Source organism: Maylandia zebra, linkage group LG3, assembly GCF_041146795.1.
Source record: "Maylandia zebra isolate NMK-2024a linkage group LG3, Mzebra_GT3a, whole genome shotgun sequence".
Taxonomy (NCBI): Eukaryota; Metazoa; Chordata; class Actinopteri; order Cichliformes; family Cichlidae; genus Maylandia; species Maylandia zebra.
The window spans coordinates 49,781,384-49,806,316 of record NC_135169.1 but is presented as its reverse complement, the minus strand read 5'-3'; the positions used below and the strand labels follow the sequence as shown (position 1 = coordinate 49,806,316).

Here is a 24,933-nt window from a genome sequence, read left to right as displayed (position 1 = left end):
CTCTTTCTTGTGGCATGTCTTTGAATGTCAAGTCTCTTATGTTAATATTTACAGCACACTCTGATGCAGGTATACTTTGCAAAACAGTGTGATTGTTAGAAACAAACTTGTGGAGACGCAGGTTACCTTTGCGGCAGATTTCTCTGGCTTCTTGTGCCAACTGCATTGCTTCTTTCACTGTGTTTGTGCTCGTAACTCCATCGTCGACATAAAAGTCTTTCTCAATGAACTGTGAACCTGCTGGGTGCGAGTGGCAGTGCTCTTTGGCTAAGTACTTCAGTCCATAATTTGCACAGCCTGGAGATGATGACGCACCAAAAAGGTGTACCTTCATTCTGTATGTTTGAGGTTGTGTGCTTGTATCACCGTTTTTCCACCAGAGGAAACGTAGATAGTCCCGGTCCCTCTCACTGACGTGGAACTGGTGGAACATCTTTTCTATATCGCACATTAAGGCAATAGGATGTTGCCGGAATCTCAAGAGAATGCCAGTCAGATTGTTTATTAAGTCTGGCCCTTGGAGGAGATGATCATTGAGACTTGTTCCATTGTGTTTGGCTGAACAGTCAAATACGACACGCAGTTTTGTGGGCTTTTTGGGGTGGTAAATCCCATGATGGGGGATGTACCATTGTTCACCTTGTGTTCCTTCGTTGTGTACTTCTTCCACGTCTCCTCTTTCAATTATGTCATTCATGTATGCAACATAATCATTTTTGTAGTTCTCATCCTTGTTCAACCTTCTCCTTAAGTGTTCCAGTCTGATCTCTGCAAGCCTTTTGTTGTCTGGTAAGTTTGGCCTTTGCTTGAATGGAAGAGGCATCTCACAGTATCCTTGTTCATTTTTCTTTATCCCTTCCTTAAGTTTTTCCAGAAAAACGACATCCTCTTGTGAGACCGTTTTGTCACATGCCTTTGTGTCCTTGAAATCTGATTCAAGAACATTGATCATGTCCATTGGTGTTACAGCAGGCATTTCCTTTACCATGACCCTATGGCACAGACTTGTTTCAGTTTCATTTGACTCTGATGAGCCACCAACAATGCTCCACCCTAGGTCTGTCTGTATGGCAAATGGCTCATTGTCTTTTCCGAGTAGAACCTGTTTTGGAGCTAGAGTTCTGGGACAGTTAAATCCAATGAGTAGTCCAACATCACAACTCAGGAGAGGGGGTATCTGATCAGCGATCTCTGACAGATGGGGCCATTGCCTTGCAGTTTCATTTGTGGGTATGTTGTCATAGTTAAATGGGATGTAGTCCTTTGTGTAGGAGGGTGGAAGGTCGATGTGAACATCTGAATTATAACCTCTCACACGTAACCCTGCTACTCTCTGGCTTTTGACTGTCATGTGAACTCCCAGCATCGTGGTTAGTTTTAGCTTAACTGGATGGGATGCTGCTTGTAACTGGTTAGTTACCTCCTCACTGACAAATGTGTTGTCACTTTGTGTGTCTAATAAAGCGTACACAAGCTGCTCTTTAGATGGACTCTGAGTAGTGGAAACCCACACAGGAACAATCATGGAGGTACTACCTGATTGACCCACCTTAGTAACATTCAGAGCTGTGGCTGCCATGGTGTCATTTTCTGTGGTTGAAGCGACGTTTGTAGAGCTCTGAGGCCTTTCATTTGCCATGTGACTCTCATTGTGTAAACAGGTGGGGTGTCGTCCTTTGCAAGTGTCACATTTGTGGCGATGACGACAGTCTCTGGCATTGTGGCCCACCTTTAAGCACCCGTAGCACAGTTTATTTTCCTTCACAAATGTCCGTTTGTGGTCTAGTGACTTCTCTGAGAAGCTTGGGCACTTTGACAACTGATGACTTTCATCTTATGAAAGTCATCAGTTGCATCTTTGGTAGTTTTCTGCCAGTAAGCTGGAGTTCCTCTGAGTGGCTGCATAAATCTGATTGCATCTTTATTTCTTACCAGCTTCTCTACTTCTGTCTTACTTTGTAACATTCCTGATGTGATTTTGCGTCCATCTTTCGTCATAGTTTTACCTTTCCTTAGCTGTATTGTCATGCTGGAATTAGCCAAATGTATTTCAGTGACAAACTGTGAGAAAAACAGGTAATTTGTGTCTTTAGCAAATCTTGCATCAATGTTGAAAAGCCTTGACTTGAAGTAAGCACTCGGTGTGAGTTTAAGAAGTCTCTTTTCATCCAGTGTATTCTGACCAGTAGGAAACTGCACAGGAAATGCCATGGCTTCCAAATGAGGAGTTCTGAAGAAGCTAACAGGATTGTTTCTTTCTGCAGGAGCCACACAATATGTGTTATCAGTGAAACAGAGAATCTCTTCTGAAATGTCAACAGGCTGCAGACAACTTTCTAGAGCAAAACCTCCATTGTTCAAATCACTTTCTGGTTCCTCTGGATTGATTTCCTCTGGTTGTTCATCACAGGATTGCATATTAATAGCTTGTTCACTTTCAGACTCACTTTCGCACAAAAGGGCATCTTTTTCATAGTTGTCAATTTCCATTAGATCTGCTTCATCATAATCATCACTTCCCATGCTGGCTTCATCACTGCTGTCATCATCAGGTAACGTTGGATCACAAAGCAATGCTTTGTCCTGATGATATGAGGTTTTGTGCATTTGAAGGAGCTAAATGGAAAAATGAGAAAATAAAGTAAGTTTCAAAATTTCTTCAAAATTGATTTCTCACTAGTTAAAAACAGCAAAAAACTATACTGTTGAATTATTATCAGTAGTTTGTGAAAACATTGTATTGCAGTTTAAATCAATTGATTATCTTACCAGTGACTGCAGTAATGCTGACTCCACTGCTTCTGACGTTCTCAAACACAGAGTAGAGAGTGAATGTGTATTGAGTTCCAGCAGTGAGAGATGAGAGTGTTTGATTCAATGGTCCATTTCCAGCTGGTGCACTGATGCTTGTCTCTGTACCATTAAACTGGAGAACAAAGCTGACATTGTTGTTGACTTTATTCCACTGCAGAGTGATGCTGGTTTCATTTTGTCCTGATGATATGAGGTTTTGTGCATTTGAAGGAGCTAAATGGAAAAATGAGAAAATAAAGTAAGTTTCAAAAATTCTTCAAAATTGATTTCTCACTAGTTAAAAACAGCAAAAACAGACTCTGGCTAAGGCAATCTACACCACACCAGGGCCTGAGTTGCCGGCTGGGGTCAACTACACCACACCAGGGCCTGTGGCTCTGGCTGAGGCCACCTACACCACACCAGGGCCTGTGGCTCTTGCTCAGGCCACCAGGGTCTGTGACTCTAGCTAAGGCAATCTACACCACACCAGGGCCTGAGTTGCTATTGAGGCCACTTACACCACACCAGGGCCTGTGGCTCTGGCTGAGGCCATCTACACGACACCAGGGCCTTAGTTGCTATTGAGGCCACTTACACCAGACCACGGCCTGTGGCTCTGGCTGAGGCCACTTACACCAGACCTCGGCCTTTGGCTCTTGCTCAGGCCAATTACACCACACCAGGGCCTGTGGCTCTTGCTCAGGCCACTTACACCACACCAGGGCCTGTGACTCTGGCTAAGGCAATCTACACCACACCCGGGCCTTAGTTGCCGGCTGGGGCCACCTACACCACAGCAGGGCCCGTGGCTCTGGCCGAGGCCATCTAGACCACACCAGGGCCTTAGTTGCTGGTGAGGCCACTTACACCACACCAGGGCCTGTGGCTCTTGCTCAGATCACCAGGGTCTGTGACTCTGGCTAAGGCCATCTACACGACACCAGGGCCTGAGTTGCCTGCTGTGGCCACCTACACCACACCAAGGCCTGTGGCTCTGGCTGAGGCCATCTAGACCACACCAGGGCCTTAGTTGCTGGTGAGGCCACTTACACCACACCAGGGCCTGTGGCTCTTGCTCAGGTCACCAGGGTCTGTGACTCTGGCTAAGGCCATCTACACCACACCAGGGCCTGAGTTGCCTGCTGTGGCCACCTACACCACACCAAGGCCTGTGGCTCTGGCTGAGGCCATCTACACGACACCAGGGCCTTAGTTGCTATTGAGGCCACTTACACCAGACCACGGCCTGTGGCTCTGGCTGAGGCCACTTACACCAGACCACGGCCTTTGGCTCTTGCTCAGGCCAATTACACCACACCAGGGCCTGTGGCTCTTGCTCAGGCCACTTACACCACACCAGGGCCTGTGACTCTGGCTAAGGCAATCTACACCACACCCGGGCCTTAGTTGCCGGCTGGGGCCACCTACACCACAGCAGGGCCTGTGGCTCTGGCCGAGGCCATCTAGACCACACCAGGGCCTTAGTTGCTGGTGAGGCCACTTACACCACACCAGGGCCTGTGGCTCTTGCTCAGGTCACCAGGGTCTGTGACTCTGGCTAAGGCCATCTACACCACACCAGGGCCTGAGTTGCCTGCTGTGGCCACCTACACCACACCAAGGCCTGTGGCTCTGGCTGAGGCCATCTACACGACACCAGGGCCTTAGTTGCTATTGAGGCCACTTACACCAGACCACGGCCTGTGGCTCTGGCTGAGGCCACTTACACCAGACCACGGCCTTTGGCTCTTGCTCAGGCCAATTACACCACACCAGGGCCTGTGGCTCTTGCTCAGGCCACTTACACCACACCAGGGCCTGTGACTCTGGCTAAGGCAATCTACACCACACCCGGGCCTTAGTTGCCGGCTGGGGCCACCTACACCACAGCAGGGCCTGTGGCTCTGGCCGAGGCCATCTAGACCACACCAGGGCCTTAGTTGCTGGTGAGGCCATGTACACCACACCAGGGCCTGTGGCTCTTGCTCAGGTCACCAGGGTCTGTGACTCTGGCTAAGGCCATCTACACGACACCAGGGCCTGAGTTGCCTGCTGTGGCCACCTACACCACACCAAGGCCTGTGGCTCTGGCTGAGGCCATCTACACCACACCAGGGCCTTAGTTGCTAATGAGGCCACTTACACCACACCAGGGGCTGTGGCTCTGGGTGAGGCCACTTACACCACACCAGGGCCTGTGCTTCTGGCCGAGGCCATCTTCACCAAACCAGGCCCTGTGCTGCTAGCTGAGGCCATGTACAACATATCAGGCCCTGTGCTGGTTCCTGAAGCAATCTTCAACAATCCAGGGCCTGTGCTGCTGGATAAATGCTAAACTGAGTCTTTGGGTTAGGGTATTATGCAAGCATGCAGGTAGGGTTATAGGATTGTGTTCGTAACTTCAGGTACTTGCCACTTAATCACTTGAATCCATAAATTGAGACATTGTGCTGGGGTCAGCAGCTTAGAGCCATGCCACCCTGAGCACGCCTGACCTCGGAAGCTAAGCAGGGCTGGGCTTGGTTACTACTTGGATGGGAGACTTCCTGGGAATACCTGGTGCTGTAAGCCTTTTATTTTCATGTCATTGAACTGCTTTTGAACCAGATAAGGGGTGTATTAAAAGACCCAAAGCAGCTGCCCATTAATGAGGGCACAATAACGACATTGCGTTTCGCTTTTTACCAATGTCTTGTGCTGCTGGCTGAGGCCACCTACACCACACCAGGGGCTGTGACTCTGGCTAACGCAATCCACGCCACACCAGGGCCTGAGTTGCCGGCTGGGGCCACTTACACCACACCAGGGCCTGTGGATTTGGCTGAGGCCACGTACACCACACCAGGGCCTGTGGCTGCTGGCTGAGGCCACCTACACCACACCAGGGCCTGTGGCTGCTTGCTGAGGCCACTTACACCACACCAGGTTCTTAGTTGCTATTCAGGCCACTTACACCACACCAGGGCCTCTGGCACTGGCTGAGGCCACTTACACCACACCAGGGCCTGAGTTGCCGGCTGAGGCCACTTAGACCACACCAGGGTCTGTGGCACTGGCTGAGGCCACTTACACCACACCAGGGCCTGTGGCTCTTGCTCAGGCCAACTACACCACACCAGGGCCTGTGTGTGCTGGCTGAGGCCACCTACACCACACCAGGGCCTGTGGGTGCTGGCTGAGGCCACTTACACCACACCAGGGCTTGTGGCTGCTGGCTGAGGCCACTTACACCACACCAGGGCCTGTGGCTCTTGCTCAGGCCACTTACACCACACCAGGGTCTGTGCCTCTGGCTCAGGCCACTTACACCACAACAGGGCCTGAGTTGCCGGCTGAGGCCACCTACACCACACCAGGGCCTGTGGCTGCTGGCTGAGGCCACTTACACCACACCAGGGTCTGTGGCTGCTGGCTGAGGCCACCTACACCACACCAGGGCCTGTGGCTCTGGCTTAGGCCATCTACACCACACCAGGGCCTGTGGCTCTGGCTGAGGCCACTTACACCACACCAGGGCCTGTGGCTCTTGCTCAGGCCACCTACACCACACCAGGGCCTGTGGCACTGGCTGAGGCCACTTACACCACACCAGGGCCTGTGGCTGGTGGCTGAGGCCACTTACACCACACCAGGGCCTGTGGCTGCTGGCTGAGGCCACCTACACCACACCAGGGCCTGTGGCACTGGCTGAGGCCACTTACACCACACCAGGGCCTGTGGCTGCTGGCTGAGGCCCCTTACACCACACCAGTGCCTTAGTTGCTATTGAGGCCACTTACACCACACCAGAGCCTGTGGATCTTGCTCAGGCCACTTATACCACACCAGGGCCTTTGACTCTGGCTAAGGCAATCTACACCACACCCGGGCCTGAGTTGCCGGCTGGGGCCACCTACACCACACCAGGGCCTGTGGCTCTTGCTGAGGCCACGTACACCACACCAGGGCCCGTGGCTCTGGCTGAGGCCACTTACATCACACCAGGCCCTGTGCTGGTTCCTGAGGCCATCTTCAAAAATCCATGGCCTGTGCTGCTGGATAAATGCTAAACTGAGTCTTTGGGTTAGGGTCTTAGGCAGGCATACAGGTAGGGCTATAGGATTGCGTTCGTAACTTCAGGTACTTGCCACCTAATCACTTGAGTCCATAAATTGAGACATTGTGCTGGGGCCAGCAGCTTACGGCCATACCACCCTGAGCACGCCTGACCTCGTCTGATCTCGGAAGCTAAGCAGGGCTGGGCTTCGTTAGTACTTGGATGGGAGACTCCCTGGGACTACCTGGTGCTGTAAGCCTTTTATTTTCATGTCATTGAAGTGCTTTTGAACCAGAGAAGGGGGGTATTAAAAAACCCAAAGCAGCTGCCCATTAATGAGGGCACAGTAACGACATTGCTTTTCGCTCTTTACCAATGTCTTGTGCTGCTGGCTGAGGCCACCTACACCACGGCCTGTGGCTGGTGGCTGAGGCCACTAACACCACAACAGGGCCTGAGTTGCCGGCTGAGGCCACCTACACCACACCAGGGCCTGTGGCTGCTGGCTGAGGCCACTTACACCACACCAGGGCCTGTGGCTGCTGGCTGAGGCCACCTACACCACACCAGGGCCTGTGGCTCTGGCTTAGGCCATCTACACCACACCAGGGCCTTAGTTGCTATTGAGGCCATCTACACCACACCAGGGCCTGTGGCTCTGGCTGAGGCCACCTACACCACACCAGGGCCTGTGGCTCTGGCTTAGGCCATCTACACCACACCAGGGCCTTAGTTGCTATTGAGGCCATCTACACCACACCAGGGCCTGTGGCTCTGGCTGAGGCCACTTACACCACACCAGGGTCTGTGGCTCTGGCTGAGGCCACTTACACCACAACAGGGCCTGAGTTGCCGGCTGAGGCCACTTAGACCACACCAGGGCCTGTGGCTGCTGGCTGAGGCCACTTACACCACACCAGGGCCTGTGGCTGCTGGCTGAGGCCACCTACACCGCACCAGGGCCTTAGTTGCTATTGATGCCACTTACACCACACCAGGGCCTGGGGCTCTTGCTCAGGCCACCTACACCACACCAGGGCCTGTGGCACTGGCTGAGGGCACTTACACCACAACAGGGCCTGAGTTGCCGGCTGAGGCCACTTACACCACACCAGGGCCTGTGGCTGCTGGCTGAGGCCACTTACACCACACCAGGGCCTGTGGCTGCTGGCTGAGGCCACCTACACCACACCAGGGCCTGTGGCTCTTGCTCAGGCCACTCACATCACACCAGGCCCTGTGCTTCTGGCCGAGGCCATCTTCACCAAACCAGGCCCTGTGCTGCTAGCTGTGGCCATGTACAACATACCAGGCCCTGTGCTGGTTCCTGAGGCCATCTTCAACAATCCAGGCCCTGTGCTGTTGGATAAATGCTAAACTGAGCCTTTGGGTTAGGGTATTATGCAAACATGCACGTAGGGTTATAGGATTGTCTTCGGAACTTCAGGTACTTGCCACCAAATCACTTGAATCCATAAATTGAGACGTTGTGCTTGGGCCAGCAGCTTACGGCCATACCACCCTGAGCACGCCTGACCTAGTCGGATCTCGGAAGCTAAGCAGGGCTGGGCTTCGTTAGTACTTGGATGGGAGACTGCCTGGGAATACCTGGTGCTGTAAGCCTTTGATTTTCATGTCATTGAACTGCTTTTGATCCAGAGAAGGGGTGTATTAAAAGACCCAAAGCAGCTCCCCATTAATGAGGGCACATTAACGACATTGCTTTTGGCTCTTTTCCAATGTCTTGTGCTGCTAGCTGATGCCACCTACACCACACCAGGGCCTGTGATTCTGGCTAAGGTAATGTACAACACACACGGGCCTGAGTTGCCGGCTGAGGCCACTTAGACCACACCAGGGTCTGTGGCACTGGCTGAGGCCACTTACACCACACCAGGGCCTGTGGCTGCTGGCTGAGGCCACTTACACCACACCAGGGCCTTAGTTGCTATTGAGGCCACTTACACCACACCAGGGTCTTTGGCTCTTGCTCAGGCCACTTACACCACACTAGGGTCTGTGCCTCTGGCTGAGGCCACTTACACCACAACAGGGCCTTAGTTGCCGGCTGAGGCCACCTACACCACACCAGGGCCTGTGGCTGCTGGCTGAGGCCACCTACACCACACCAGGGTCTGTGACTGCTGGATGAGGCCACTTACACCACACCAGGGCCTTAGTTGCTATTGAGGCCACTTACACCACACCAGGGCCTTAGTTGCTATTGAGGCCACTTACACCACACCAGGGCCTGTTGCTCTGGCTGAGGCCACTTACACCACACCAGGGCCTGTGGCTCTTGCTCAGGCCACTTACACCACACCAGGGCCTGTGGCTCTTGCTCAGGCCACTCACATCACACAAGGCCCTGTGCTTCTGGCCGAGGCCATCTTCACCACACCAGGCCCTGTGCTGTTAGCTGTGGCCATGTACAACACACCAGGCCCTGTGCTGGTTCCTGAGGCCATCTTCAACAATCCAGGCCCTGTGCTGTTGGATAAATGCTAAACTGAGCCTTTGGGTTAGGGTATTATGCAAACATGCAGGTAGGGTTATAGGATTGTCTTAGTAACTTCACGTACTTGCCACCTAATCACTTGAATCCATAAATTGGGGGGGGGGGGAAATTAACCAAAACAATGTTGTAAATCAAAGGGCTACAACTGATATGTGAGACAGATAAAGTCATGCAGAAATATATTGCTAAACCATTGCTGGTTGTATAATATTTTATATCATGTTTATTTTCAGTTTCAGTTAAGGTTTAGAAAATAAAATTTAGTTGAGTTCACGATAAATATCAGTGATGAGTATTTGGTAACTTTAACTTTAATTGTTACATTCCTTTATCATTAGCATTAGCTTTATTTACTATAGCCCACGGTTGTTTTATATATATATATATATATATATATATATATATATATATATATATATATATATATATATATATATATATATATATATATATATATATATATATATATATACACACATTTAAATCCCGTACTGTATGATGTGTATTTCTTGTAAACCACTTGTCTGTTAAGATAAATGTTTTTCTGCTTTTGTTTGCTTGCGTGGATAAAACACAATATTTCATTAAAGTCAGCAACATCTTATTGAGCTGGTCTGGTTGAATTAATGTATCGAAGTTCTTTCATTTGCACAACTGTAGCGGTTCTTCCTAACTTGTCCGATGAGTGGCAGTGTAACATCAATTTAAATACCACCTATAAATCCGTAGAAGAAGAACGCTGGACTCTATGAAATGACGAAGACCAATCAGATTCTTAAATACTCGGAAATAACGCCAGTTTACATTCTGGACGCTGTTGAGTTTGGCACGGGTGAAAGGTAAGTGTGATTTTATCTTGAAAGAAACTAAAAATAAACAAATGGAAACAACTGACGGTTTGGTTTTTATCAAACTTTACGTTTCCATGAAAAGGCGGCATATTTTCACAGCGACGACAGCACAACTAGTAGAGAATGAGTTGGATACTTAATACGCTAACGTTACCTTCATTATTTTCAGCTTTTTAAGAAGGCGCTATCATGGAGAACAGCCTGTCCCGACTTCTCGTTGGACTCTCTGTCCAGATCAGCCGCAGTGATGGTGAGCTCATGTTGCATTAAATCCGTTCGTATTATGTGTTTTTGTACTTCCCGTGTGCGGTGAGTTTAACTCAGGCATGCTTTTTTTTATGTACGTGAACTAGGTCGAGTCCATTCGGCCACCGTGAAATCCGTTGACAAGTCCACAGTTATGGTTGAGTGGCATGAGAGGAACATGTGCCGTGGAAAGGGGGTCAGTAATGTCGTAACTGAGGTGATATCAACCAAGTATACATTAAAATATCCCATATGCTGAGTCTGCTTCTTCTTCTGTGTTTTAGATTGATCTAAGTGAGTTATGTATACTCAATCCAGAGGTTTTGGACCCTATAAATTCAATCACAAGCTCAACGCCTGACCCATCGACTCATGTTCCAGAAAAGGTGAGTGCTAGCCTACATTGTTTTTTCTCATAATTTATTACATTAACCTTGCTGTCAGTCACCAGATGACAGGTTAGTTTCATCCTAAGGCTGACGTTAAAGTTGCTGCTGATGCCATTTTTAAAGTGGTACACAATCTGCAGACTCTCTCACCGGATGCTCCTAATTTTATTCTCGGTGATTTTAACAATTGTAATCTTAAGAAATCACTGAACAATTTCTTTCAATATGTCACTTGTCCTACAAGGCATAACAAAACGCTGGATTTGTGTTATGGACCAATTAAGGGGGCATACAAGTCTGTGGCCGGACCTGCGCTAGGTTCTTCGGATCACAATGTTATTCACCTCCTCCCTGCTTACAGATCTGTGATTAGGAGGGAGAAGGCCTGTGTGAAGCGGACTAATGTCTGGACAAAAGACAGTTGTGTTGCCCTTCAGGGGTGTTTTGATTGCACTGACTGGTCCGTGTTTCAAGAGAGCACTTCTGATTTGGATGAACTCACTGATGTGGTGTGTAGCTACATCTCTTTTTGCAAAGACTCTGTGGTTCCAGTCAGAGAATTTAAGACTTTCCCTAATAACAAACCGTGGCTCTCTAAAGATATTAAGGATGTGATTCTTAAAAGGAAAATTGCTTTTAACGAGGGAGACGTTCCCACTGTGAGAATATTGAGGAAGGAGGTGAGGGCTGCAATAAAGATTGCCAAGATGAGGTATTGAAATAAGATTGAGGCAGAACTCAGCAGTAACAACCTCAAAAGAGCTTGGCTTGGTATGAAAACAATGGCAGGGCTACAGACGAAAGGTAAAAGCAGCATTACCTTAGAGGGGTTTACCTCTGACAAACATCTGGCAGACAGTCTTAACAGTTTTTACCTTCGTTTTGAGAACTATGATTGTTCTAGGCAGACCAGCACACTGAGGGAAAAGACCATCACTCCCCCATCTATTTGTATCGATGAGACAGGGGTAGCTAATCTTTTTAGACATACCAAAAGCAAGAGTCCTGGACCTGACAACATCTGTGGACAGGTACTGAGAACTTGTGCTGATCAGCTGAGTGGGATTTTTCACTATATCTTCTCACTTTCTTTAGAGCTACAGACTGTGTGCTGTCCTCGCCCTGAGTCTCTTAGTTTCACCAGCTAGACAGCGAGATAACGATGCTCCAATAACCAGACTTATTTTCCTTTTTGCGCTGATTTATTGAAGAATGGCCTCTGACCATTGCCTTCTCTTTGACCATCGTAAAACTGAAAGTACAAAATACTGTATTAGCTAACTAACATTGTAAACTATCTTGTTACCCTCTTACTGCAAGCTAACAAGATAAAACTTTCAAATGTACAAATTATCGTACCATTTTTACACAAAACAAAAGAATAATTATTTTATCGACACTCATACTTACAGACATATCTTGTCCAAGGCAACAACATTTTAAGGTCCGTATCAGCTTAGAACGATAACATTACGGTATCACTTTCCGCCATCTTTTATTTCTTCTTCACGTTCTCATTTTTTTCCTTTCCCAAAGTAACCGAACCCAAAGCAGCCACTAGAGGGAGCTCTAGGGCAGCTTACAACTATAATATCCGATTTAAGTTATAAAAGGCAGAACACTCCCCGCCTGGTACAATATAATTGTGCCACTAGAACAAACTTTTCTAATAAACATTTTGAACAGTTTAGGGCTATTTCAAACACTTATTTATCACTTGATAAAAGCAAAACCATATCAGCGATGGGTCTCAAAAACACTTTTTCATTTCCATCTTTCACAGTCTTTACTTCTGCTTTTCGAACCTTATTGTCCTTGCTCTCAAATGTTCTTACAACTTTTCCCATGGACCAGTCATTTCTGTGTGCGAGAGCATCTTTCAATAACACAACATCACCAACTTTTATGTTTGTTTTATCATCAGTCCATTTTCTCCTTTGCTGTAGTGTTGAAAGATATTCACTTTTCCACTGTTTCCAAAAAGAGTCTGCCAAACACTGTACTTGCTTCCATTGCTTTGAGTAGAGGTCTGGCGGTCCAAAGCTTCCTGTTGGTGCAGATAATGCATTGACCTTTTGTGTAAGGAGCATTGCTGGAGTGAGGTTTGGTTTGTCTGGATCTGTTGAGACTGGTACAAGTGGTCTTGCATTCATTATTGCCATTACTTCTGCCATGAATGTACTTAACACTTCATGCGTTAGTTGGACATGTACGGCTTTCAACAGAATACCATCTAGGATGCGCCTTGCTACTCCAATAAGTCTCTCCCACGAGCCACCCATGTGTGACGAGTGTGGGGGATTAAACAGCCATGTGCATCCTTTCTCTTGCAGGTATGAGTTTAGTTCTGTGTCCTTGTGATCAATTTGCAACTCATTGCATGCTCCAACAAAATTTGTACCTCTATCAGATCTGAGTATTTGAGCAGGTCCACGGATGCAGAAAAATCTCCTCAGCGCATTGATGAAGCTGGATGTTGACATTGTTTCAATGAGCTCAATGTGCACAGCTCTCGTGGACATGCAGGTGAAAAGCACAGCCCATCGTTTACTGTCTGCACTCCCTCCTCTGGTGCGACGTGTGGTGACCGTCCAGGGTCCAAAGACATCCAGTCCTACACTAGTGAACGGTGGCATTGGTGTCAGCCTGTCCACGGGTAAATCTGCCATCTTTTGGGTCTGAAGTCGTCCTCGAAGCTTTCGACAGAGAACACACTTGTAAATAACAGAAGAGACGAGCCGTTTACTGCCAATAATCCAAAATCCAGCACCTCTGAGCGCTCCTTCTGTTAGGTGACGCCCCTGATGCGCTACCTTCTCATGATAGTATCTAATAAGAAGGATGGCTATATGATGAGCATTTGGGATAATGAGTGGATGTTTCTCATCTTTTGTTAGGTTAGCAGGTGCCAATCGACCTCCTAGTCTGAGGAGCCCATCTTCATCAATAACTGGATTTAACCTTTGAAGGCAGCTTTGTTTTGGAAGTGGCAGATTTTCTTTTATGCATCTGTACTCTTCTTTGAACGTTTCACTTTGTACTGTGTGAATGATGAACTTTGCTGCTTTAGACACTTCATCTGTGGTGTTAGTTTCACTGAAACACTTCCAGCCTTTACCTTCTGTGTTTGTTTTCTTGAATGATACTGCCACACGCTTTAGTGATGCAATAGTGCGACACAATCTCATCCAATGAGAGAATCTTTCAAAACGGCATGGCTCTAGCTGTGTTACTGAGGCTTTGGTAACAAAACTTGTTATATCAGGTCTGATCTCTGCATCTGTGTCAGGATCGATCAGTGTGAAATAGGGCTGCCACAAACGATTATTTTGATAATCGACTAGTCACCGATTATTTTTGCGATTAGTCGACTAATCAGATCATCATCCATTGGACGTACAGCTTATTGCACCAGCAGCATCTGGTCTTATATAACTATCATTAGCTTACAGCTTGAAGTGTTTGTGCTAACTAAAAATAAAGACAAGATGGTAGTTTATTAATTTTTAATGAAATTTGCAGATTGTTTCGGTGAAGTTTAATAAACTCCTTGCTTTCTAAAATATAACAGGACACCGGAGTATATTCTCCAGCGTCTCACACTTCTGATAATCAGCTGTCTGCTTGACAGTTTTAGCTGTGCAAAAACTATACCTTTAATCTCAGCCAAACCGATTTACTCAGGAACAAATAAATACTGAAAAAAGCCAAACAATAACATTTAAGTTATCTAAGTGACTTATATATATGTTTAACCTGACTAGCGAAAGACGGCGGTGGGTTTGAAAACGATTTGCCGGGAGTCCGGTGTTCTCACGGCTCTAGTTAGCCTTGCCCCCGCCTAGCTAACGAGCTAGTGGGTAACAGACGTCTCCGAAAACGTCGGAGCGCTTTTGAAAATATGCGGTGTCTTGATAAACTGAGCAGATATTTGAGGTTTACACAGCTACATTCTCGCCTGAAAATATGTTAAACGTTTATTTTGTGACCCAGAAAGAATAATAAGAGTAAAGTTAAAACTAACTAGCTGCCGCCATTGTTGACAGCTGCGCTATGAATTCTGGGACACAGCTTCTTCTTCTTCGGGGTTTAACGGCAGCTGGCATCCTTGGACATGCAGTGCTGCCATCTTCTGTTTCAGTCCGTTATTACACTCTTAAATCCTACTACTCATTCCTGCGTCCTTTGTGATCTTACAAAGCTTCAAACGATGCGTCGACTATTAAATTAGTCGTCGACGATTTTAATAGTCGACATAATCGTGACTAGTCGACTAATCGTGGCAGCCCTAGTGTGAAACTATCACAGTGAGACTTCTCTATGTCGTGTTGTGTCAAAAAGGAAGGACCACTAAACCAGTTTGTAGAAGCCAATGCAGAAGCTGCAATTGGTCTAGTGGCTGTGTCTGCTGGATTGTCACTAGTGGCTATGTAAAACCACTGTGCTGGATGTGTAGTCTTTCTGATTCTAATCACTCGGTTAGCCACGTAAGTGTAGAACCTCTTTGTGTTGTTGTGTATGTAACCAAGAACAATTTTACTGTCTGTGAAAAATCTGACAGTGTCTACTTCAATGTCAATCTCATCTCTAATGAGTTCGTACATCTCTACAGCTAACACTGCTGCACATAACTCCAATCTAGGAACAGTGTGGGCGGGTCTTGGGGCTACTTTGGACTTGCCCATGATGAAACCTGTGTGCCACTGACCTTCACCATCAATAGCTCTCAGATATGCCACTGCTCCTATGGCCATGGTGGAGGCATCTGAAAATATGCACAGTTCTTTTTTCACAGCAATGGCCTGGGAGAACGAGAGGTAGCACCTCGGTATCTGAAGCCGCTGAAGATCCTTCAATGAGCTTCTCCATCTGCTCCATTCATCTTCTCTTTCTGCAGGAAGTGATTCATCCCAGTCCTTTTGCTCTGAGGTCAATTCACGGAGAAGAGCTTTTCCCTGCATTGTGATGGGTGACACGAAACCCAGCGGGTCATACAGACTGTTAACAGTGGCCAAGACACCTCTCCTGGCGAACGGCTTTTGTTCAGTGGTGACGTGAAAGGTAAAACAGTCCTCTTTAAGATTCCACAGTACCCCCAAGCTCCTTTGCAGGGGTATGTCGTCCAACTCTAAATCCAAGTCTTTTAGATCCTTGGCTCTCTCGGCAGCAGGAAACGCTTCCACTACTTTGTGGTCATTAGAAGCTATTTTATGTAGCCTTAAGTTTGACTGTGCCAGCATCTTTTGAGCGCTTGTGAGTGTCTCAACAGCTTCTTCCACTGTTGCTGTGGATGCGAGACCATCATCAACGTAAAAATGTCTCATTACAAACTGCTTTGCATCATGTCCGTGCTTTTCTTCTCCCTCAACTGCAGCACGCCTCATACAATAAATAGCCACAGCTGGAGAAGGGCTATTCCCAAAAACATGAACCCTCATTCTATAGTCACAAATACCTTGGTCGGGATCATTGTCTTCATACCAAAGGAATCTCAGATAATCCCTATGATCCTCTCTCACTTCAAAACAATAAAACATTTGTTGCACATCAGCTGAAAATGCTACAGGCTCTTTCCTAAAATGCATAAGGACACCTAGTAGTGTGTTATTTAGGTCAGGTCCACTTAATAAGACTTTGTTAAGGGACTGTCCTTCAAATTCTGCACTTGAGTCAAAGACTACTCTCAGCTGATTAGGTTTTTGTGGGTGGTACACACCGAAGGATGGCAAGTACCAGTGTTCTTTGTTTGAGTCCAAAGGTGGAGCGACTTCTGCATGGTCATTGTCCAGCATGTTTTGAATGAATTCGATATATTGTCTTTTCATTTCAGGGTTCCGGTCCAATGTCTTTCTGAGAGATTGGAGGCGCTTGAATGCTTGCTCTCTGTTACTCGGAAGCTCTGGTCTTGGAGAGCGGAATGGCAAAGGCGCCACCCAGCTGTTACATTCATTTTGATACACCTCCTTCTCCATGATGTCAATGAAGTCTTTGTCCTCTACTGACAGTGCTGGTTTGTCATCATCTTTTGTCCTGTCAAAAACAGTTTCTCCCAGTTGATTGGTGTTTGTGTTTCCCCTGTCCTTTTTGGGGTTAGGTGTGGTGTTTAACTGGTCTTTGAGTTGAAACGTGTTAGGACATGGGTAGAGGTAAGAAGCACGGCTATTCTGAAGAATATGTGTTTTGAGAACACTCACACTAGGGGGCTTATGCGTCTTCCCCATGCAGGCTTCTCCAACTATAACCCAGCCTAAATCCAAACGCTGCGCGTAAGGTGTATTGTGTGGCCCATTGATTCTCTCTCTGACTTTGTGTACCTGTATAATGTCTCTTCCCAAAAGCAACAGAATAGGTACTTGTTCTTCTACAGGAGGTACTTTTTCAGCTATCTTCTGTAAGTGTGAGAACTTCATGGCCACTTGTGGAGAGGGAATCTCTCTCCTGTCGTCTGGAATCATGTCACATTCAATCAGGTTTGGAAGTGGGAGCTTTACTTTACCATCCATTGACTCAATCATGACTCAATCATGAAGTTTACTGCTGTTCTGCCGACATTATCTGACAGTCCTGAGCATGTTCTGAGCTTGTAAGTCTCTGAGCGTGTCTTAATATTAAAGAGCTCAAAAAACTGAGACTTAGCTAGTGACTTGTTACTTTGTTCATCAAGCACTGCATACATCTTTCTAGCCTGTTCTTTTTCGCCTTCTGGATAGACTAACACAGGACTTATTTTTGAGCACGAATGTGGGCTATCTTCATCACCACAGACTTCTGTGCATTTGGAAACAACTGAGGCATTTGCATTATCCTGTGTCTCCCCGCCATCATCTTTATCAGCTCCAGAGCTCTCAGCTGGAGCAGGGGGTGGACCTGGATGTAGCACTGCTAAATGCCTGTCGCTACCACAGTCCATGCATTTTATTTGAGCCCTGCAGTCCCTTGCTAAATGTTGAGTAGAGCCACAGCATTTAAAACAGATTCTGTTCTCTTTTAAAAATGACTTGCGCTCATCTATGGGCTTTGCTCTAAAACTGTTGCACCTTTTAAGAGGGTGAGGCTTCTTATGTATTGGGCATACCTTGTCAGGGCTTTCTATAGGCTTGCTGTAACTATTTTGAGGTGAACTAGTGTCTGTAGGAATGTCCGTTTTGTGTACACTAATCACTTGCCTGTTACTGCCTCTGAAGCTTTTCTCCTTCTTGAAGCTTGTGTCGGCAGGAGGTGTGATGACAAAGCTTGGGTCGTTTCTTATTTTGGCTTGTTGTCTTACAAACTTTGAAAAGACACTGAAAGGGGGGAAAACAACTTTATGTTCTTCTTTGTACTTTGCTCCTGTTGCAATCCATTTTTCCTGCAGTCCATATGGTAACTTTTCGATAATGGGGTTGACTCCGCGAGCTGTGTCCAAATATGAGAGGCCTGGTAGGTATCCTCCATCTTTTGCACATTCTATTTCCTGCAGAACGTCACCCAGCTCTCTTAACTTTGTGTTGTCTCTGTTGTTTAGTTTGGGAAACTGTTCAATCTTTTTTAACAGTGCATTTTCTACCACTTCTGGAGATCCATAACATTCCTCGAGTCTTTGCCACACAAGGTTGAGAGCTGCCGCTGGATTAAAGACATGGACTGATCGGATTCTTTTGGCCTGGTGACCAGACTCAACTCCAAGCCATTTGACCATTAAATCTAGCTCCTCTTGAGCTGTAACATGCAAGTCTTTAATAGCACTTTGAAATGATGCCTTCCACGCCCAGTAGTTTTCTGGGTGGTCATCAAACTGCAAAAGTCCAGTACTTAACATTTCCCTCCGTGTCAGGTACCTTGTAATATCCTGGACACCCTGTGTCTCTGTTGATGTTTGAAGAGTGTTGTACGGATAAGGTTTGGGGGAATCCAGTCTCTCTCTCTGTTGTGTTTGGAGTTCCACTTTAACATTAGCCTTTTGAGCACTGTGTGAGCCGTCATTGTCTATATCTGCATTCATAGCCATTTCACATTGTTCACGTGCAGCTTTGTGGCAGGCAAGTGGATCTACTTTTAATTTGAATCCTTCAAGGCAAATATCTGAGTGTTTTTGTACATACTCTGCTGTGCATTGCTTTGGACTGGCGGGTGGTCCCACCAATGGATAGCGCAGTTCACTTTTTGAGAGTCCCTCCTCTTCTTCATAAACTGCAACCTCTGCTTCTGCAACTGCAACAGCCTTTTGGCAGCTCAAAACATGTAAATTAGCCTCAAGTTCAGTTTTTTGTTTCATTATAGCTGCTTCTCTTTCTGAATACGCCAGCTGTGCACGTGCAGCCTCTGCTCTTGCTCGTGCTTTAAGTGCTGCAGAACTTGTGGATGAACGCTTGGATGTACGCGAGCGTCTAGACTCCGCCTGTGTGTCTGCGTTGCTTGCATTATCCTTGTTCTCCATATCCTCTGCGTTGTGCACTTGTTTTGTTTCTCTTTGGTCTGGTGTTTCTTCCTCTTCTGGAAGATCCAGTTGATATTGCTTTCCTGACCGTAGACTCATAACTGATGTGCTGAAAATAGCTCCTCGTGGTTGTGCCCGCTGCGCTAATGTCTTTTTACTATGCTGTCCTCGCCCTGAGTCTCTTAGTTTCACCAGCTAGACAGTGAGATAACGATGCTCCAATAACCAGACTTATTTTCCTTTTTGCGCTGATTTATTGAAGAATGGCCTCTGACCATTGCCTTCTCTTTGACCATCGTAAAACTGAAAGTACAAAATACTGTATTAGCTAACTAACATTGTAAACTATCTTGTTACCCTCTTACTGCAAGCTAACAAGATAAAACTTTCAAATGTACAAATTATCGTACCATTTTTACACAAAACAAAAGATTAACACCTGGAGGCGTCTTAAAAATGCATCCACCTTTGTGCTTAACGACAATAAATGTCCATTCCCCAAAAAGTGCTATAAAAACTTTATATATTCATATTTTTTTTCACTTTAAATTGGTCAGTCTTTTAAAACTATTTCTCCCTGAAATATTTATATAAAGTTTTAATTATATTTTCGTTGTTTTAACCCTTTAAATACCAGTTTCATTACATGAGCACCCTGTTTTTTTTTAGCCCCAAAAAACAAAAAAACTAAATATTTTCAAAAAAAACCATTTGAAGTAATATTTGATTGTTATTATAATTAGGCCTTCAGATGGACAAAAGATTGGCACCAAAATGAATTTTGACCTGCCATTATTTTTTTTGCAGGAGCACATTAAAAAATCCATGAAAAATGCAAATTCCCCAAAAGTGCAATAAAAATATTAAATATTAAATTTTTTTTTTCACTTTAAATTGGTCAGTCTTTTAAAACTACTTCTCCCTGAAATATTCATATAAAGTTTTAATTATATTTTCGTTGTTTTAACCCTTTAAATCCCAGTTGTATTACAAAAAAACTAAAAAAAAACCTAAAAAACTAAATATTTTCCAAAAAAAACATTTGAAGTAATATTTGATAGTTAATATAATTAGGCCTTTAGATGGTCCAAAGATCGGCACCAAAATTAATTTCGATCTACTTTAAAAAAAAAATTTCCGGAACCGAAAATAGTCTCCAGGCGGTCAATGCTGGTCCTCTAGGCCGAAATTAGTGCCTCTTCCCGGGGTAAGTTGCGACGAAGAACCGGGGCATGTTGCGTGGGACTCCTTTCTCCAGCAGACACATCCATACCACGTGACAACAAATACGTCATTTCCTGTTGATTGAAAAAAAAAAAAAAATCCACCCTCTCACGTCGGTGAGAGGGTGGATTGGTCTCGCCCGATCAGCGGGCATAGCCGGTGATGCAAGCCGGAAATCAGACTTCCTTTCCCGCAGTTCAGTTCTGCAGCCCGCTGTTTTCGAGCAGAGGTCAAATGTGAAGCAAGGGCGCCACTCGGTGGACAAATAAAAAAATTACAACTCTAAGGTCTCTAGTTAAAAACGAAACCTAAGGTGGAAACCTGACGATCCCTTAAACCTTAATTTTTCTGGCGTGAAAAATAGCGTTTATAATGGGTTTCAATGGGACAATTTTTGTCCAAAGGCATAAAGGTGGATGCATCGCTGTAGCTTAGCCATTTTAGGCTAATTTAATGAATTTACACCACAATTAAAAAAAAAAAAAGTTAAAAGATTCTTTGACAAATTTGGCTTTAATCCACTCAACACAGTGAAAATGGTTTAAAACTAAAAATTCAAAAGACAATAAATGTCCTTAAGACCCTCCAGGGGATAATTATTTTATCGACACTCATACTTACAGACATATCTTGTCCAAGGCAACAACATTTTAAGGTCCGTATCAGCTTAGAACGATAACATTACGGTATCACTTTCCGCCATCTTTTATTTCTTCTTCACGTTCTCATTTTTTTCCTTTCCCAAAGTAACCGAACCCAAAGCAGCCACTAGAGGGAGCTCTAGGGCAGCTTACAACTATAATATCCGATTTAAGTTATAAAAGGCAGAACAGACTGTACCTAAAATTTGGAAACATGCAATCATTGTTCCTGTTGCTAAGGGCAGTTCTCCTAAGGCACTGAATGATTTTAGGCCTGTGGCTCTGACTTCTTTAGTGATGAAGACATTTGAGAAGATAATTAAGAAGGAGATTTTAATGCATGTTGAACACCATCTTGACCCCTTCCAGTTTGCCTATAGAGCAGGGAGAGGTGTGGAGGATGCTGCTGTCACACTCCTGCATCTCTTGTATAAGCATCTTGAGGCCCCCCCCACACAAGATTATTATTTGCTGACTTTTCATCTGCATTTAATACAATTCAACCCCTCTTACTTGCTGACAGCCTTTACAATCATTTCAAGCTTGACACTAGTCTGGTCTGCTGGGTGACAGACTTTCTGACTAATAGGTCACAATGTGTGAGGGTAAATCATGTCTTTTCTGATGTGCTCTCCTCCTCTACTGGATCACCCCAGGGTTGTTGCCTCTCTCCCCTTCTGTTCATTCTGTACACAAATGAGTGTCGCAGCAATTTCACAAACAGACACATCCTGAAGTTTGCTGACAACACAGTGATCGTCAGTCTTCTAGTGGGGGACGAGTCAGGCCATGGACAGGTTGTAGATGATTTTGTGAATTGGTGTGATGAGTCCTTCCTTTCACTTAACGTGTCAAAAACGAAAGACATGATTATTGATTTTAGGAAGTCCTCTTCTAGCTCATCACCCACTATCATTAAAACTGCCGATATTGGGATCGTTGAGAGTTATAAATATCTAGGTGTGGTACTTGACCATAAACTGTGTTTTGAATCTCATGCTGATGCCACTACTAAAAAAGTTCAACAAAGACTGTTCTTTTTAAGGAAAATGAGATCTTTTAACGTCTCATCTGAGATGTTGTCCTTGTTTTATAGAAGTTTTATCAAATCTGTGATGTCTTTTTGTATCGCTGCCTGGTTTGGTAACCTGACTGTGAAGAATAAGAATCGGTTGGGACTTCTGGTAAAAACTGCTAGCAAAATTTCAGGGCGCTGGCAAGATGGACTTTTGGCCATTTACAATAGAAATGTGCTTAGAAAGGCTCATTCTATTATTAATTGTGTGAACCATCCACTTCACAGTGAGTTTGAGTTGTTGCCTTCCGGCCGCCGTTTTAGAGTACCTCCGAGGAGGACTAAAAGACTCCAGGTCTCTTTTATCCCTACTGCGTCTTGTCTCCTTAATGGCAAATAATTGTCCTTGAATTTTCTATCATTATTATTGTGTGGTGGGGCGTGGTCTGCGGTGCCGTGCAGGGAGGGCGGACGCACCTGCACGGCATCCTTAATCACGCCCGCCTAGTTAAAAACACGGGGACTGAGGGGTTTGGGGGTGTTGTGGTGTGGTGAGATGTAAATAAAGATGACTCTGAACGTTGCTCCGTGGTCCCGCCGTGTCTTATTCACGCCACATTGGTGCCGAAACCCAGGAGGCAGCACGGCGGGTCCATATCGGAGCCAGGGAATGGAGGAGCTGGCCCAGAGGGTGGCCGAAATGGCGGCCGCCCAGCGGGAGCAGGCGGCGGAGGTGCGTCGCCAGCAGGAAGAGCTGCAGGACCAGTCCGAGCGGCACCTGGAAAGGATTGGGGAGCTGGCGGCGCTGCTCTGGGCCTGGGCGCCACCCCCACAGGTGTGTCCCGAGGACAGTGAAGCGGTGGAGGAGCCGCGTGAGGCACCTCAGCAGCCGGAGGTGGCAGACGAGGCGCGCGGGGATCTGCGCCTGCCGGAGGAGGGGGAACAGCCAGGTGAAGGGCAGCTCCTGCCGGGAGTGGTGGATGAGCCGCTCCAACCGGAGGCGGCAGACGAGGTGCGCGAGGGTCTGCGCCGGTTGGAGAAAGAGGAGCTGCACGAGGGGCTGCTTGAGCCGGGAGTGGCGGCGGAGGGAGCAGTAGTGACGGAGGAGTCGCGCTATGGGCTGCTCCAGCAGGGAGCGACAGCGGTGACGGAGGGGCCGCGCAAGGAGCTGGAGGTCCCAGTGCCAGGGGAGCTTGTTCGAGTGGAACTGGCGAGCGAGGCGGGCGCCACGCTTGAGATCGCCGTGCTCGCCAGACCGGCCTCACCACCACCAGAGGCCTGTACACGCCACACCTCTGCCCAGCCACCTGTGAGCTGGGGCTCACGCTTGTGCCGGCCGCGCCGGGTGCACCTGTCACGTGTCCGACTTCCGAACCAGCTTTGCCTGCGCCGCTGGATTCGCGGACGGCCGCCTGAACTCGCACCTCCCCGTCGCTTGGCCGGGGCCTGGGGGTGCCAGCTGTCCGGGCTGATTCCCTCTCCCACTGGCGGTGGGGGAGTAGGTTCGGCCGGATGGCTCCCCGGCCTCAATCGGGCGATGGGGGTATGTGGTGGGGCGTGGTCTGCGGTGCCGTGCAGGGAGGGCGGACGCACCTGCACGGCATCCTTAATCACGCCCGCCTAGTTAAAAACACGGGGACTGAGGGGTTTGGGGGTGTTGTGGTGTGGTGAGATGTAAATAAAGATGACTCTGAACGTTGCTCCGTGGTCCCGCCGTGTCTTATTCACGCCACATATTGTTATTATTGTTTTATAGTATTGTTCTGTTTGTTCTTATCCTCCTGCTGCTAAACTAATTTCCCCTTGTGGGACAATAAAGAAATTGAATTGAATTGATGTTCCTGCTTCCTTGTGTAGCCTCTCCTGTGACATTAAGTTGACCCTTATTTCAGGTGAGGATGCATGTGAGTTGAATTTGAATGTTCAGTAGAAGCCTTATGCTGTATGAGGTGTAATCCAAAAGGAACGCAACTGTAGTTGTAAATGAACACTTCCCATGAGCAAACCTGAAGCAATGCTCTACTCCACACGTTGATGACAGTGGATTAATTCAAATTGAGCATTTTTGTTTGTTTTATAAGTGATAAACGCCAGATGATGATTTTTAAATACATCATCTGGATTTAAAAATCTCCCTCTGCTTTTATACTGTTTGATGTAACTACATGCAGAATGATGTTCTAATAACTTACATTACACATAAGTACACGGTGCTTCTTATGAGAGAGTTAAGTGGCTGACTGGACTGGGCATTATACAGTTTTCTTTCTGTTTTTATTCTGTAGAAATACGAGGGTCGACTGCGCTCCTCTAGGATTCCTGCACCTGCCTCCTGTATGTAAATATTGAGTCTCTGTGTGTGTCAGGTGTAAATGTGAAGTACTCTTGCCTAATGGCTTCTTTCCTTCCAAAAGCTTCTACTACAGCAGTCACCAGAACTGAAGAGTCAGGTCGGCACGGCGTGCATGTTTTTTGTTAAAGCAAATCTAATCTGTCCTGTTTTGGTTATGGGTGCAAGGGCGAGGAGTGACAGTCCTGCAAGAGCTGAACTCTGCTCCCAGATTTTAGATGTACATTAGATTAATGATAACGCACAAGGGATGGAAATCAACACACTTAGGTGTTGGGTGATTGTATATGCATATGCAGCAATGTTTGTGTTTTTTTTTTTTTTGTTTTTTTTTGTTTTTGTTTTTTTGTCTCTTCGTCCTTAAATTCTGCCTGTTGAGAAATAAGATCGTGCTATAAAAAGGACCGCTGATTGTTATCACTGGTTGATCAGTTCATTGGAGAATAAACAG

At 46.5% G+C, this 24,933-nt stretch overlaps 2 protein-coding genes and 3 pseudogenes across 4 annotated transcripts in view; 4 read left to right on the top strand and 1 right to left on the bottom strand.

Moving 5' to 3' along the window:
- The first annotated feature begins 5,258 nt into the window (after positions 1-5,258).
- On the top strand, positions 5,259-5,367 carry LOC112431680 (5S ribosomal RNA; annotated as a pseudogene).
- Positions 5,368-6,972: 1,605 nt separating this feature from the next.
- Positions 6,973-7,091, top strand: LOC112431679 (5S ribosomal RNA; annotated as a pseudogene).
- Positions 7,092-8,336: 1,245 nt separating this feature from the next.
- On the top strand, positions 8,337-8,455 carry LOC112431678 (5S ribosomal RNA; annotated as a pseudogene).
- A 1,619-nt stretch (positions 8,456-10,074) lies between these two features.
- Positions 10,075-24,933, top strand: part of LOC143416571 (kinesin-like protein KIF2C) — a 29,699-nt gene continuing 14,840 nt past the window's right edge. Inside the window, exons 1-6 of one of the 3 annotated variants that reach the window (XM_076881976.1) lie at positions 10,075-10,189; positions 10,371-10,451; positions 10,555-10,643; positions 10,732-10,833; positions 24,418-24,466; positions 24,547-24,582. In XM_076881976.1, the coding sequence (XP_076738091.1) occupies positions 10,391-10,451; positions 10,555-10,643; positions 10,732-10,833; positions 24,418-24,466; positions 24,547-24,582 (337 nt within the window). In that variant the 5' untranslated portion in view covers positions 10,075-10,189; positions 10,371-10,390. Of the gene's footprint in view, positions 10,190-10,370; positions 10,452-10,554; positions 10,644-10,731; positions 10,834-24,417; positions 24,467-24,546; positions 24,583-24,933 lie in introns of those variants that run through there. The other 2 variants (XM_076881977.1, XM_076881978.1) reach the window with 2 other exon arrangements.
- LOC143416572 (uncharacterized) lies at positions 11,984-13,708 on the bottom strand. The gene is made up of 2 exons (XM_076881980.1): positions 12,247-13,708; positions 11,984-12,088 (listed from the first exon to the last, which is right to left on the bottom strand). The coding sequence occupies exon 1, from the start codon at positions 13,503-13,505 to the stop codon at positions 12,543-12,545; it is 963 nt and encodes a 320-aa protein (XP_076738095.1). The 5' UTR covers positions 13,506-13,708; the 3' UTR covers positions 11,984-12,088; positions 12,247-12,542.